Source organism: Silene latifolia, chromosome 6 (genome assembly GCF_048544455.1).
Source record: "Silene latifolia isolate original U9 population chromosome 6, ASM4854445v1, whole genome shotgun sequence".
NCBI classification, from domain to species: Eukaryota; Viridiplantae; Streptophyta; class Magnoliopsida; order Caryophyllales; family Caryophyllaceae; genus Silene; species Silene latifolia.
In genome coordinates, this window is record NC_133531.1 from 60586834 (window position 1) to 60602424 (window position 15591).

The following is a 15591-nucleotide window of genomic DNA, read 5'->3' on the forward strand; positions in this document are numbered from 1 at the left end:
AACACACTAGCCCACCATATAAATAAATTTGAACCACACAAATACACTACCTCACCATACAATTAAATTTGGACCACACAAACACTTACCAAAAAAAGGAAATAGGGAAGTTATTGTGAATAGACGGAAATGGAAATAGGGAGTTTTATCTTGAATAGGAGGGAGTATTAGGTATTAATTTGTTAAAGAGAGTATAGGTTAGGTATTAACTACTAATTTATCGTAGAATCGTGATTTATAAGGCGATATCTCAGAAGAATAAGTAAACTTATCTATTGGGACATAGGAGTATTTATGTAAACTAACAAATTAAGATGAAAGATCACACCGTCACAATTTATACGACATTCCCCCTACTACTAAGAGAATGAAAATTCTCTCAGTTTTCCCTCCAAAAAGCATCTAGCTAAATAAGGTAATAAATAAAATTTTCTTTCATTACATTATTATCTTTTCAATGAATATATTCTTATAAATAAACTCTAATTTTTAAATAAATTCATAATTATGATTTTTTCATTAAAATAATATTAAATTAATATTAAAGTATAAAGTATAAGTTGCTAAATTTTTCAGTAATGCAATAATTATTACTGTAGAGAATAATTTGACACATGCTTACTATTAGCTTCGTGACAAAAAACATTCACTAAAAAAAATCCACAACTTAAATAAAAAATTTTATTAGTTTTCCATTTCAATTTTTTTGTTTCATATCAAAATACAATGGAGCGAGCTGATAAATATTAATGAGGTGCAAATTTTAAAAGTATAAATCCTCCTATATACTAAGAGAATACAACTTCTCTAAAGTTTCCCTCCAAAGTGCTCAAACTTATATATGGAAATAAATTAGATTTTCATTTATTAAACTAATTTTTCATTTAAAATAATCTATACATAAAAATTGTATCTCCTAAGTCCTATTATTAACTTCGTGACGAAAAAAGATTTTTAAAAAAAATTTGGTGTAGTTAAAATATTTTCATAAAAAACACAATTCATGGAATTATTCAATTCTTTTGATTAATTTTAATATTAGTTATTTTTTATAAAAATTCGTCAAATATAAATCTAAAATCTATAACTAATACACTAAAAATTAAATCCTCCTATATACTAAGAGAATACAACTTCTCTAAAGTTTTCCCTCCAAAGTGATCAAACTTATATATGGAAATAAATTAGATTTTCATTTATTAAACTAATTTTTCATTTAAAATAATCTATACATAAAAATTGTATCTCCTATTATTAACTTCGTGACGAAAAAAGATTTTTAAAAAAAATTTGGTGTAGTTAAAATATTTTCATAAAAAACACAATAAAGGTCTATATTTACCGCGCATTTGCGCGGGATCTACACTAGTAATTGAAATAATAAGGAAAATATATAACTCGACTCTATACACATTTTAACATTAGAAAGGTATCATAAGTCATAACTATATCAAGGTTGAAAATTTTGTATTATGTGATCGTATATTCAAACTAAACAGAAAAAGTTTGAATTTAATTGGCAATAAATTGTCAAATTGTCATAAATAAAGAAGTAACATTTAAATGAAAAAAAAAATCCTCATAAAATATGGTTTACGATGATGTGATCACTGACAAATTAAACATGTGACTTATATCTCCACGTCCCTTTTCCCTCATATATATACTATCAATTCCAATCATTTCTATTCATTTATGAAATACATGTTAGTGATATTTTACTTAAATGTATAGAATTGAGCATGTTGGGTTCAGAGGCGTTTAGCTCGGCTACTCAGAACAACGGGTTGTGTGAGTGAGGGAGTAGACGGAGATCAATCAGAGCATGTTAGAGAGAGTTGGGTGCGAGGGAGAGGGTAGAGTTCATGGCGGCTTTCTGGATGTTGTGGGAGGGGCTTAATAGACTGGTTTTTGAGGAAGAAGGGTGGTGTTTGGATAGGATTATGAGGCGCATTAAGGAGCTTGTGTGAGAGATGGCGTTGATGCAACCTTGTGATACGAAAAGGCATGAGGAAGAGGTGGTCGTTGAGGGGTGGCAAAGGCCGAGGAGGGTACAAGAGAGGGGGACGAGGGAACAGGCCATGATCGAAGCGAAAGTGGTGTTGGTAGCTTTGGAGGAAGCTGCAAGTAAGGGGATGAAGAGGGTGTTTATCGAAAGCGACTACAAGTGTGTCGTGGAAGATCCGAGGAAGCTGAAGAAAGGAAGAAGCGATATTTTTCTCGCCTATAATGACATTTATCGTATTTGTCTGGAGTTTGATTTTGTCGAATTTATTCATGCGAGTAGGAAGTTTAGTAGGTTAGTGCACGAGTTAGCTCATGTGATCCCGTGGCATATTGGTAGGAGGTTTTGGATGGTCGATCTTCCATCTTTCTTTGTTGATGTTGCCTTGAATGATTTAATTGCAATGTAAGGCTTTTTCTGCAAAACAATGTATAGAACTGATTGGAATAGAGTATAACACAAATTATGCTACCCTTCAAAGCTAGATCCACCATCTTTAAGCTCTAACAACACGAAGAAATCGATATAGAAAAAAAGAAGAAAACAATTTAATACTGAGTCATCTTTTAATCAGTTAGGTAGCACAGACACTCCTCATAATCAGTCGTCTCGTGTCCGACACCGTGTCGAACACAACACTCGTTGGACACACGCGAACACGCGTATAAGTGGTCGGATACCTTATAAAAGAGGAATGAGATGTCGAAAGACTGAAAGAGAATGATTAGAAGGTTTGAGTGGGAAATAAGTATAAGTTAGAGTTAAAGTCGAATTTTACCTTCAATTATTTAAATTTAATATCAAAATACATTTATAAAAATAAAATGACACGTTAATTATAACTATAAAATATATATTTTATTAAATTTAAATAACATGTCCCGTGTCCTAAGTTTCATGAAATGCCGTATCTCATGTCCGTGTCGTATCCATTTTGGTACTACCTAGATAATCAGTGATATTATTGAGAGTCTCATATGGTAGGTCGACTTACCAACTCGAGATTTCTTTTGTGGAGTATGCTATTTTGTCTTTTAGGGTCCGTTTGGATACAATTTTAGGAGGGAAAGGGAGGGGAGGGGGAGTGAGGGGAGGTGAAGGGAGGGGAGAGAAGGGGAGGGCAAATGGAATGTGGGTGTTTGGATAACAAAAATTATGAAGGGAAATGGAAGGGGAGGAAGGAGGGAGATGAAGAATGGATGGAGGATTGAAGGATGGTGGTGGTATAATTAGAGTCCAATTAATGTTTTCTTTCCAAATCTTGCCACTCTTGAAAAGATTATAATTTGTTATAGGAGGGAAAATAAGTCCTCTCATTTCTCTCCCCTTTCATTTCCTTTCTCCCATATTTTTTATCCAAACAAAGGAAATTAAATCCCTCCCTTTCCCTCCCCTCCCCTTCTCTCCAATTCCTTCAATCCAAACGGACCTTAAAGTTTAATTTGTCAAACGTATTTGTGAAAGAAACACATATCTCAGGTAAAGCACTAGAGAATATCTATCGTGTTTGCGGAAGAATAATAGGCAGTATGCCAATCCGGCCATTAACTACAAAATACAAAACTAAAATAGCCAAACTACAAAACCAAAATAAACCAAACCACTTGATAGTTGATACATCTCTCCTTGCACAAATTACAAAATAGCCAATCCGGCTTTTGTATTCAAATCAAGGTATATTGTCAATAAAATATCAGAACCGTGCATATGCGAATACTGTCATGAGTTATGATACGCCAAAAGCACTATCTCACGACTTTACACCACAAAAAAGACGGTAAGAACTACACATTACACCTCTGATTGGCTCAGCAAGTATGTTGTACCAGATGGCAGACTAATTACTACAATTACCGTTAAGCACCATCTTGAAATTTGGCTTCATAATCTTGAGGTTGCTGCAAAGAAAAATATCGATACAAAACCAAAATTTATCAGTATAATATATAGCTGACTAGTCCAAGGTAACAATTACGCATTGCTCCAAACTACAACCCGGTTTCCAGGGAATTCAATATCTAAGATTATTTAACAGTACAAAAGGGAACATGAATGCCTCCAATCATGGTAGGGTGGTTTGAATGCCTCCCAAGGAAACAGTTACACCTTTCTGTTTCAAATGAGTCATGTATGACAGTATGAGGCTATCTAACACGATAGTAGTTTCTTTTAAATGTGCCGAGTGTAAATCTTTTCGGGCGATGTAATCTAAGATGCAGATCCCAGGATTTTGTGCCTAAACAAAACTTATCAAAGGAAAAAACGGGTGCCTTACCATAAAAATGGCAGAGATCAACCTTCGAGCAAACCATCGCATGTGCATACCCTGCTGAGCTTTCATGGCATCTTCTTTGTTGTCATAACGCAAGTACACGTGACCAGCACTGTGCCTGCATGCCAGATGCCAACAACTCAGTAAAGTACATACCCGTCACCGTCAGGATGAACAAAAAGGAGAAACAAAGACCATCCAATTCCTTCCCCAACCAAAAATAAAGAGTAAACGTTCGTTCTGCACTCATATCTTAAATAACTCCAAATAGAAATGTCAATGTCAACACATCATGATTCAAAGCTTTAGTGTCTGAATACAAACCATAGAATATCGCTTTGGTAGAATGAGGTACTAGCACTTCCAGATCCCTTCCAATTACATATAGAAGCAGGTATTAGTAAACTCACTTTGGCGCATCTAATTGTTTGCCTCAGGCTTGAGACACTATCTAAAATGCCTTGGCATGCTTTATAGATAAGGCGTAGCTATAAAGGTGCGCCATTAAGAATATTCCATATTTTTTTTTTTTTTTAATTATGCTCTTCTCTTTGCCATATTATCCCTATCATATACTCCCAAATCATTTTGGGATTAAGGCTTTGATGTTGTCGTTGTTGTTGTATACTCCCATTATTTTTATATTACTATTTGCTTTTACGAGGTCTTGAAGAAGGTATACTGACCGCATTTTTGACGTGTATACCTACCTTTTTTTGGCTGGAAGAAATAATTTTTGAAAGATTTTTTGATAATATAAATATTTTAGTTTTATGTATTAATATTTTTTATTATACAACTTACTTAGGTTAGTTTGCTAACTTTGACCCTAAAAATGGAAATGGGAAGAAAACAAAAATTGGGAACAAGTACTTATTTATGGGGCGTTTGGTTGGGGTTATTCAGGAAAGACCAATGGTTAAGGGAAACAGAATGTTTGCTTAGCCCCTTTTAAGAAAACCCTTACCCCCCTTGACCCCCTTTTAAGATTTTGGAACCCCCCAAAACCCTATACCTTCAGTCCCCATTCCCCCCAGAGTTCCACTGACACCGCAGATCCACTGCCTCCCACCACCACCAGTCAACCTCGCTGCCTCCAACCAACTCCGCCGTCAAACCACACAAAACCCAGCCCCACCACCCCCAAAAACAACAAAATCCACGAAAAACCGATCCCCAATCTTGAAAACCCTAGATTGAGGGTAACAAAGGTTTATCGTGGGTCGGTTGGGTTTTTCGTGGACTAGGATGGGTGTTACGGGTGCCTGGGTGAATTTTTCGGGTGGAGGAGCGGATTATTGGGGTGTTGACGAAGGTTTTTTACCAACTTGGAAGGATGGTGAGTCGGCGCTGTGGTGGACTGCAGCAACTGAGGAGGCGGTAGGTATGGGCTGGTGGTGAATTCAAGCTTATCGAAGTGCGGTTGGTTGTGTGGAAGGGTTTTCAGGTGGTAAGAGGGGTTGTGCTGGATGGTTTAGTAGTGGTTGTTGGATTGGGGCGATGGTCTACCATGCCATCATAATATGAATAGGGGAATCAAAGGTTATCCCTTTCCTTTCCCCTTGTATCCCTTTCGCGATTCTTTTCCACCTTTGCGTGAACCAAACACCTCGTACTATGCTAGCCTCTTTAAAGTAGGTTACGCAATTGTAAATTGACGATGCAAATTTGTTTGCAACAAAAATGTGTTGCGTCTCTTGAGGCATGTGCCTGCATCTCGCTTAGAGAACACGATCCCTAGTGCTTGATCCCTAGCTTATACTCCTTTACATGTAAGCCTCTTTAACATAAAAATAAAGATGTGTCTGTAAAAAAGTGCAGAGGCATACGCCTTCACCTCGCTCCTAGTCGCCATGGGCCCTTCTATAACTATGGTGTTTATGTGTGTTTTAAACTGGCTTTTTTTTATGTAAAGCACAAGCAAATAGCGTATGGGCATCTACAAATCGTAGGTTAGTGTGTAATTATGGGTGGGTCCACTAATCATATGGGTACACAGCTTGGAAAAAACATACGACGATAAAACAATCATCTTACACAAACTCAACAGTCAACAGTAACCATATACCAAAGGTTGAGACGGCCCAAAAAGGAGTACACAAGCAAATGGCTAAAACCAGGGAAGTACATACTTGTCAACATATATGTGCCTCACACGACCGAACTTTGAGCACTCTTCTTCTACGTCTTCTTTGATGTCCAAGTCAAACTCCGGGTCAGTCTGCATACATATGTAAAATTAATATTCTATTAGGTGGTAGAAAAGATGCAGGCAAAAGAAAGGGGGAAAAAGGATTAAGGTACATGCCTCGGTGGCTGGATCAAACAAGTTCTTTAACAATAAACACTCGCTTGGGGTCCCAATTGGTTCAGAAACTATGGGAGGCACTAATTGACCAGGAATCATGGGAACAGCTTGCCCATTTAGGGGCAATGCAAAAGGTTGTTGAACAGGTGCCGCGCCATTAAGCGGTACACCAAGTGAACCTGCAATACTGCAAAAATGACAAACATTAAAGATGAATTAAAAAACAGTAAATTATTGGGAAGATAAACACAAGTAGATCACCGACCTTGAAGCGGTACCAGTGCGATCTAGCTTTGCCATCAGCATTGCCCTGGATCTAGCATTTAAAGCCTGCAAACGAAATGGAGTGCATTTTCACCCAACCAAACTAGTAAGAATAATCTTAGAGCATGGACAATAGAGCTTTACAAGTGCATGCTAAGGTGATCCCCATTGTTGGAGAAAGAGTAGAGGTGCAATAGCTCAATTTACATGCTTTCCATGGAGAAAAAAAAAAAAAACCAAAAAGTAGCTCTCCAAGTGCTCCCTCCCCCAAAAGCTATAGAGAGCTTAGTTAAGGAAGCCTGAGGCACATCGAGGCAATGAGGGGACAAGGCAACAAGGCGTAAGGCAAAGGCAAGGGACTATTTGACCCGATACACACATTTTCCATCGAAGTTTTAAATTTAATTTCAACCTTATTTAATACTTAAAAACCATTTATTTAGATCACGGATATATTGAAAGGAAGAAACTATTATCTGCCACGTCACAGATCATTCGTTAAATAGCCATTAAAAAACTAATTGACTAGTAACAAAAACATAACAATTATCAATGCTACTAAATATTAAAGTAAAGCACAACCCTCCATGTGAAATAACTGAAATCACTATTTTTTTAAAAGAATACGTATTATTCGTACAATAATTACTGCACAAATGTTGCTTTTCTTTCTGTGACGGTTGCTAGCAATTTGAACATGAAATTTGAACATGAAAGCGTACAAGTATCGTAAAAAATAAAATACCCTCATCAAATGTAAACTATCAGTATATCATCCACATAAAATACCCACAAAATAATTGATTAGTATACAACTGGACATTAGTGAAGTACAATGTTTGCAGAGGTCTAAAAGTGCTGACAGAAGAATAAAATGATCGGAGACGAGTAGAAGAATAAAATAACAGGGGAAAAGAAGGGATTAAGAAGCCACGAATAATTTAGAAGAATGGAAGAGAATAACAGAGGAGATTAACAAGGAAGAGAAAAAAATTGAGGTACCAGACTTGAAGGATAGCTGTATAGGGCAAAAGCAGCTATGAAGAATTTCAGAGATGATGTGATCATGTGATGAGAGATGATGAGAGGCTGAGACAAAAGACACTTGCTATCTCACGGAACAAATGACAACAGAGGAAATAATAAAAGGTGAATAAAAGTAGGTTAAATGAGTTGATTTTCTAATAAAAGCAACACTTAAAGTCTTGGAAGGTCACGTGCCTTGCACATGACATTTAACTACTTCCCAATTTTCCTTTCTGAGCCTCCCATCTTCTAAGCGCGCCTCCTCACGCCTTGCCCCTCAAGCTAATACGCACCTTTCAGACACATCATTACCTACAATCTCTGATAAGCTGCTGCCTGTGCCTCTTTGCACCTAGCGCCAAGGCCCCCTCGTCCTCGGGCGTGCTTTTTCAAACTAAGATAGAGGGCTTCTTCTCCGTTAAAAGTACACCATATTAAGTAGAAATGTGAGAGAAATTGTGTTTTTTTTTCCCCAATTTGAGATGTATATATGGAAGCGGCGGAAGCAAAAAGAAGAAAAAGGAGAGTTTTGCCATTGTGGGTGTAACATTAGTTTTTACTCTCCAAGTAGAGAGAGAAATGGAGAGCAAAACACGTGCTCCCTATTTTTTTGCTACTATACATGCTCTTACGGATCTTTGACAAAAATATCAACAATTAACATGTTGATTAAAATACAAAAATGGCCCCTGGGAAGAATAAAAATTTAACAAATCCACCTCATATATTACTTAATGATTACAAGTCCGAATTTAATATTACGCAAACATGGAGGAGAAGAGGTCCACTAACCAAACCACCTCCATCATCGTCATCGAAATCTGCAGCAGTTGTGCCGGCTTCTTGAGCAGCACCAACATGCTCGGTGACAGACGAAACCTGCATGTCCCCACAATACATAGAGTAGATAAGTAACATCAATGTACAAAGATAAATTGGACATGAAAGGGTATAGTTTATATGCTTCATGATAGTTAATTTCAAAGGTAAATATAGCCAACCTTAATATATCTGCCAGCAATATCCAATTTTCCATTCAAGCTTACAGCTTGTTTTGCATGCTCAACCTGAGCAAACTGTTAATAATTTTATGTTAGCAGAAGTTACAGAGCAGTAGTAGTAAACTAAGAAAAGGATTACCAGAAATAAATTCAAAGTTTTCACTGACTTGAACAAACCCAAACCCTTTGCAGTGTCCGGACTCAGGGTCAAGAGGTAGCTGCACCAATTCTATAGGACCAAATGATTCAAAGATCTGTCACGAGACAAAACACAAGAATAAAACTACGCACAAACAAGCATTGGAAAACAATTTCGTTGTAAAGGAAATGAAAAATAAAAAGAAGGAAGCTCACAGCAGTAGAACACTTGGTATTCAACCAAAACATAAACCAAAGGAGAAAAAATGATGCTCACAACAGTCCAACATAGAACTTTAATTCCAAACTAAGTGTTGTTACAAAATTTTGCCTTACGCAAAAGGGAACAATAGGGAGCTAGGGACTATCAAATGAGCCACACAAAATTTAGTTTAAGTTAGCACATGAGTAAGGGCTACCTACAGGCTACAGGCTCTAGCAGAGTATACATATGCTTTAACAAAGGAACGACTGGTAAAAACTTTGCGCACACTCCTACTTAACAGTCACGAGTCTACTTTTGAAAAGACTAGCAAACAAGACAAGGACTCTTGAGCCTAGTAATATTGGATGACATATTTTTGTTCTTAGCCCTGTGAAATTAATCCGTACTAATTCCTTGAAGATGACAGTAAGCTCTTTCCAAAGACATACATACGCAAGAAGGAAAATTTAGATAAATAAGTGAATAATCTCAACATAAAAGCGTTGAATAAATGAATGGTTAATAGTCAAAGCATAAAAGAATTGTTAGGCATGATTGAAAATGAATGGTTAAGCTAGTATGATATGATTTGAATACGCTTGTAATATGCTCCTTAGCTTGTCGTATAAAATAACTATAAATAGAGGTGCTTGTACTTGTCACAAACAAGCCAAGTCTTAAGCATCCTATTTCCAAAAAATCCTCTTATAATGTCTCTACTTGTAATATTTTGTCTATAATCAAAGTCTAGTCCATCTTTACTATACTCTCTAATATATCTTGATCCTGATAAACCTCCTTTAGTGGTTGTACTTCACTATATGTTCAAAATTAGAGAACTTTAAAAGCAGTAACCTTGGTTCACCAAAATATAAGTCATAACAACCAATACTCAAAATATCGCTCAAAACTTCCGCTCTTAAGTCTATACTAAGTGTAACTTTTAGCATTCACTAATTGACATTTGACAATCTAAAAACATCCGGCAGGGTGTAAACGACATAACACACTAGTCACTAGAGATGTACCTGACGTAATTGTTGCTCTGTCATATTGAAGTGCAAGTTACCAACATACAGCTTCCTATCAGTTGGTCCATATGGACCAGTAACACTTGAACCAGTTGAAGCAGTAGATTGCACAAGATTCTTTTCAGCCTCAGAAGGTTTAACCATCACAGGTTGTCCCAGAAACAGTTGACCAGACATCGCTATTGCCATAGGCACAGACATAACATCGTAGAATTCGATATATCTGCATTTCAACACAAGTACGTCCATTAAGTTTTTGAAATAGTATAAAAAGAAAAAAGAAGCATGACTTACGAACAGTTATAACAATAATTGTGGGGCGCAAAATCCCTAAGAGAGATGTTGAAGTGGGATTCTCTTGGCAAATCTGATTTTTCAAATACAAGAAGTTAGATGAGAAGGGGAAAAGCATCAATTAGTCACAGGCAGAAAGGAACAATATATGTATGTTTGTGGTCAGTAAAAAGTGTTATGTGGTATAAAAGGCAGCACATGCCACTTTTTTACCTGTAAAGCCCTCCCAAGACTAAAGAATTTAACTTTCAAAATCAATATATGACCCCTTCATCCCGCAGCAATAAGCACGTTATCCTATCTAGAAGAGAAATTACCAATTTACCATTTTTACTCAAGAGGGGAAATTCTCATTCAACTTTAATTCAATAGTATACATCAAAAGATGCAGAAAAGCACTCATTTGAGAACTTCAACAGTAATTCCTCCTAAAATTCATTACTTGTAAGTTGTAACAAATCAGTAAACAAGACTAGAAACAAAACTTTCTTATCTTGGAAAAAAGTTAACCGGAAAAAAAAAGCCTAAAACCTCAAAGTTGAATTTAGACTCATCTTTAAGCATAGGGTTGAAATTACAAAGCAAGAAAGGTTGCTGACAAGTGACAAAAGATAATGCTTTGAAACATATCCATTCTTTCCCTTTCACATAGTTCTAGATCAGGTACCAAATAACCAAGATGGGTTTCTGAACAAATGCAACATGGATAAATTTTCATCGAGAACTGGCAAAAGAAAGTTGCAAAAGCCCTAATATATGAAACAAAGCACTTTTTAATGCTAACTAGCCTCAACTCAGCTAACTAGCCAATTCCCTTGTACAGCATTGGCATTACCATATTAGAAGGCTTTTCTTCAGCGAACCCACCTCTATAACGATGTATCATGTATCCATATTTAAACTTACCTAAATTCAAACAACTTCAGATCAGCAACAATGAATAAGAATATATCTGAAGTCCACTATATAAAGGAATCTAAATCCCTTGCAGGCTTAAGAAGAAGATAACTGAAAAAAAAGACTCGGGTTCATATCAACTACCTTCATAATGCTGCAACAATTGGTTAAACATGAGAGCAAGGTATTCCCATCATCCCTCATCATGGAAATCTTTATCGCATTGCTAGTTCATTTAAGAATAAAGTCAAGCTTAAATCTTACAGAAGCATAAGCTAAGAGCTAGTTTCATCAACATTCATCAATGCATGCAACTAAACAAATTTTAAATTAGATGGATAGACGGCATACCCAACTCCTTTTGACCGCCTTGAGTTGCGATCCATGATTAGCCTAACATCCCTAACCTGCAGAAAGTGATTCATAGTGAAAAAAAAAAAAAAAAAAAAAAAAAAAAAAAAAAAAGGTTCGAAGCACCAAACTGAGGGAAAAAACCCAAAAAAAAAAGAAAAAAAAAACATGTCAACATCTGTGATCTGCCTTAGTTCCACTGGCTGATATCCAAACCAAGTACTTCATACATCCCAAATGCCATTTAAGTTAGAATAATTGGAAAAAAAAAAATTCCTTCAACAAGAGCAAATACCTCTCATCCAGTTCGCCACTCATAAGCATAATCATAACATTATAACATGTCTCATGAAGATCTATAATACAGTATCAATAGAATTAGCACAAAGCACTAAACATATTCAAATAGAACGGCTGCCATGCGATTAACATTAGAAACAACCAAAAGATAAGCTGCTACTAACCTTGCCAGCTTTTGAAAAAAATTCATAAACATCTCTCTCAGCCGCCTTCAGAGGCATCTGCAATCAGCATTTTCACCCATTAAAAAACACATGCTAGATGTAAGGCTAAACTGCAAACATAAAATATCACAAAGTCTGATGATGGTAAGTTAACAGAGAATTAGAAGAATGCAACCTGGTAGGCAAATACAGTTCTTTGATCCCTCTCGGGATCAGCTTCAGGCTCAACCGCTTCCTTCTTCTCCTTGAATCTCCTGAAAACAGAAAATTCAGGAACAAGAAACCAGTCCAAACAAGGTGATGTACTAAATGGGCCACAAACTAAAGGCATGCAGAAAATAAACAAAGATATTTAACACACGGAAAAAAATGTTGTGATTGTGATGAAAAAATTTAGGACAACATCCATTGAATTCTAAGTGAGGTTGCCCAAACACAGTTGTAGCCGGTTGGGTAATACTCAATGAAAATGTAACTGATAGCTCATGGAGCAGCTAATGACATCATTAAGGAAAAAAATTCTACTTGATGATGCAAAGATGGGAGAAGATGTTGTCTGTCATTTTGTGCCTGCAGATGAAATTTGAGTCCAATAAACCCCAGGCTAAATGAGTTCCTTAGCAGCAAAAAAGACTGCAAAACAATTCCAACTTAATGTTTAAAAACACATATATCCTCCCTTCTATCAATTAAAAGATTACATCGATCCTCACTTCAATCAGTGATTGTTTTAAACCACATCTGTCTGTGTCACCACGAGCTAACAGAAAGCTTCTTCATCCACAAAAAAAAAAAAATTGACAATGGGATGTCACTTTTGCCACATGTGGCATGAAAATTGTGAGACAATGAAGAAAGCCATTGACCATATCTGGTGAAATGATACAAGTTACTACGCGACATACAGCTGATAGCAAAAAAATTGAAACGAATATGATGTTCTAAAACCATAATAACTAGCATCTCATAATCACGAGATAGATTACAGATTTTTCTTACATTTTCAGGCCAATCAGAAAGAAACTACAAGATCAGTAAAAATCAATCGTGAAGATAAAACTAATTCTTTTCTGGACTACTCAAGAAGAAACAACTAGATCACTTACAATTCTAATAACCAACAACCAGACTGCAACAACCAGTCTGCAAACAGAGAAATTGAAGACCAATACGTAGTTACAGGAAAGCCTTATCATGCTCATTATCTCAATTAGGTATAAGTGCATAACCAGAAGATGAATGAAGATAGTGACACCCCACATCGAAAACTCGTGATACCTGCTAGACCAAGATGACCCACGTTTCATATCTCTCCTACCTTATCACACATTGATTTCCTATCCTAATAGCCCTCAAAGCTTAAATTAAACAAACATCGCTGTTTTACTACTCTTTTCAACTAAATCAGTAGAGCCTGCAGTCTTTAAATTCCTGTTCATCTTCCCCTAATCAACCTTTCCTTAGCTCCGATTAATGTATTAAGCTCAAAATATGCAGGCGATATGTCAGCCAGCCAATCACAAAGTTTTAAAAACTTTACAAGCCTCCAAAGAAATTATTATGGGATAATAAGCCTGCAACCATCTTTCCCGCTCTAATCCTAAAGCTTTATGTGGCTCAAAAGTAACCTGTAACACAAACATAATGACCGTGCCTACCATTCATAGTGTACACACAATACCTACACAAAAGCTGGAATGAAAATCATCAAATATCATAAATGGAACACCCATAGACGTCAACACAAATTGGCCTAATCATCTATATTCTAATGGTATCATATTAATACAATGTGAGACTAATCCAATTAACAATAAACCCTAAGCATATATACCTCTTAACCCCCACAAATTCAAAATATAACTACCCGTTTAATTCTCGCATGGGTTAATCTCATGTAGCCAATCCACTCCGCTGTACCATGTCAATCCTACTCCAATCCAATAACACACCCCCTTTACAATTTGATTCATATTCCGCTACTTAAATCTTACCCACTCCCTCATAATTCTAATTCCCTCACTCCATAATTCTAATTCTCTAGTGAATACGAGTAAGATTGATTTCAAAATCCATCCAAAGTATTTTCAATAAACAATGCACAATGTAGTAAGCAATACACGAGAATAAAAGCCAAAAACCAGAAACAAGTGAGAAATAAACCTGCTATCTCTAATTTCAGCTTCTCTCAACTCCCTCTCCCGGCTCTCATGTCGCCTCGACCGACTGCTGCTTCGTCTCGACCGCTCTCTCTCCCTCTCCCTTGACTTCTCCCTTTCTTTCTCCTTCGATCTCTCCCTATCTCTCCTTTCCTTTTCCCTATCCCTGTCTCTCCTCTCCCTCTCCCTTTCCTTCTCTCTTCTATCTCTATCTTTAGACCTCTCCCTATCCTTATCCTTATCTTTTTCTCTCCTCCTATCCCTGTCTCTATCTCTGTCATCGCGTTTTCTCTCTCCGCCGCCGTTCTCGCCGTCGCTCCGCCGCGACTTCTTTCGAGAATGCCCGTCGTCCGCAGTGTCGATATCTCTCTCCTTCACTCTTCCATCATCGACGTCTCTCTCTCTCTTCTCGCTGCTTTTCTTCTTCGATCGATTCTCAGATTCCTCCACGGACTTCTCCAGATACTCGTACTCGTCGAAGTCCATCGGATTTCTGCTGTAGAAAGAATTTGAAGGAATTCGAAACCCTAATTTCGTTGAATAGGGGTTGAACAATTCGGGGGAAATTATGGTGTTGTAGGGTTTATTTCGATTGAATTTTTGTTATTTCGATTTGAATATAGAAAAACAAGTCGCGGGCTTTTGTCAACCCGCCTTATATGTTGGGTTTGTTGTGACTTCTGAAGACAAAATATAGAAATTGATTAATGCCCGTGCATATTGTTAGTTGCATTTGTAAGAATGGTTTATAGACGATGTTCTCGTGTGACATTTTGAAATCTTTCAATCGTCGATGAAGAATTTTATACCTTCCGGGGATGGCGTCCTTGAAGCCCCATTACATATAATTGTCCACGACTAAGTACGGGTTTTGGCAAATAAATCTCTACATGTGTTAGGGTTTGTCCTTGACTCTTGTTAATTGTCACTGCATAATAGGGCTTTAGGAAAGAGCGGTCTATGAAATATGGAATATACGTTGTGTGGGCGAGAAACAAAAGACGTGTATTTATAGTTTGTACAATACTCCTAATTTGAATCAAATTTTATGTTCTACGAGGAACGTGGGGAATTAAATTTGGAATGCGGAATTGTTTGGGAGGATGAAGTTTGGATTGGATTCTTGTTTATTAAAATATGTTCTTAAGATGTAAATGGTACTCGTATGTAGTTTGT

At 36.7% G+C, this 15591-nt stretch overlaps 1 protein-coding gene across 1 annotated transcript; it reads right to left on the bottom strand.

The window, feature by feature from the left end:
* Nucleotides 1-3640: 3640 nt before the first annotated feature.
* Nucleotides 3641-15121, bottom strand: LOC141586825 (uncharacterized). Its single transcript, XM_074408196.1, has 13 exons — nt 14420-15121; nt 12432-12510; nt 12257-12313; nt 11793-11848; nt 10248-10473; nt 9044-9130; nt 8877-8951; nt 8668-8754; nt 6851-6915; nt 6586-6772; nt 6410-6498; nt 4281-4395; nt 3641-3903 (listed from the first exon to the last, which is right to left on the bottom strand). The coding sequence occupies exons 1-13, from the start codon at nt 14899-14901 to the stop codon at nt 3862-3864; spliced, it is 1647 nt and encodes a 548-aa protein (XP_074264297.1). The 5' UTR covers nt 14902-15121; the 3' UTR covers nt 3641-3861.
* Nucleotides 15122-15591: the final 470 nt, after the last annotated feature.

Excerpts from the sequence above, each read along its gene's own strand:
- LOC141586825 (XM_074408196.1), bottom strand. The coding sequence starts at position 14,901 with ATGGACTTCGACGAGTACGAGTATCTGGAGAAGTCCGTGGAGGAATCT. Across the intron at positions 12,314-12,431 it reads GAACTGTATTTGCCTACCAG|ATGCCTCTGAAGGCGGCTGA; the intron begins GTTGCATTCTTC and ends TGCTGATTGCAG. Across the intron at positions 9,131-10,247 it reads CAGAGCAACAATTACGTCAG|ATCTTTGAATCATTTGGTCC; the intron begins GTACATCTCTAG and ends GTCTCGTGACAG.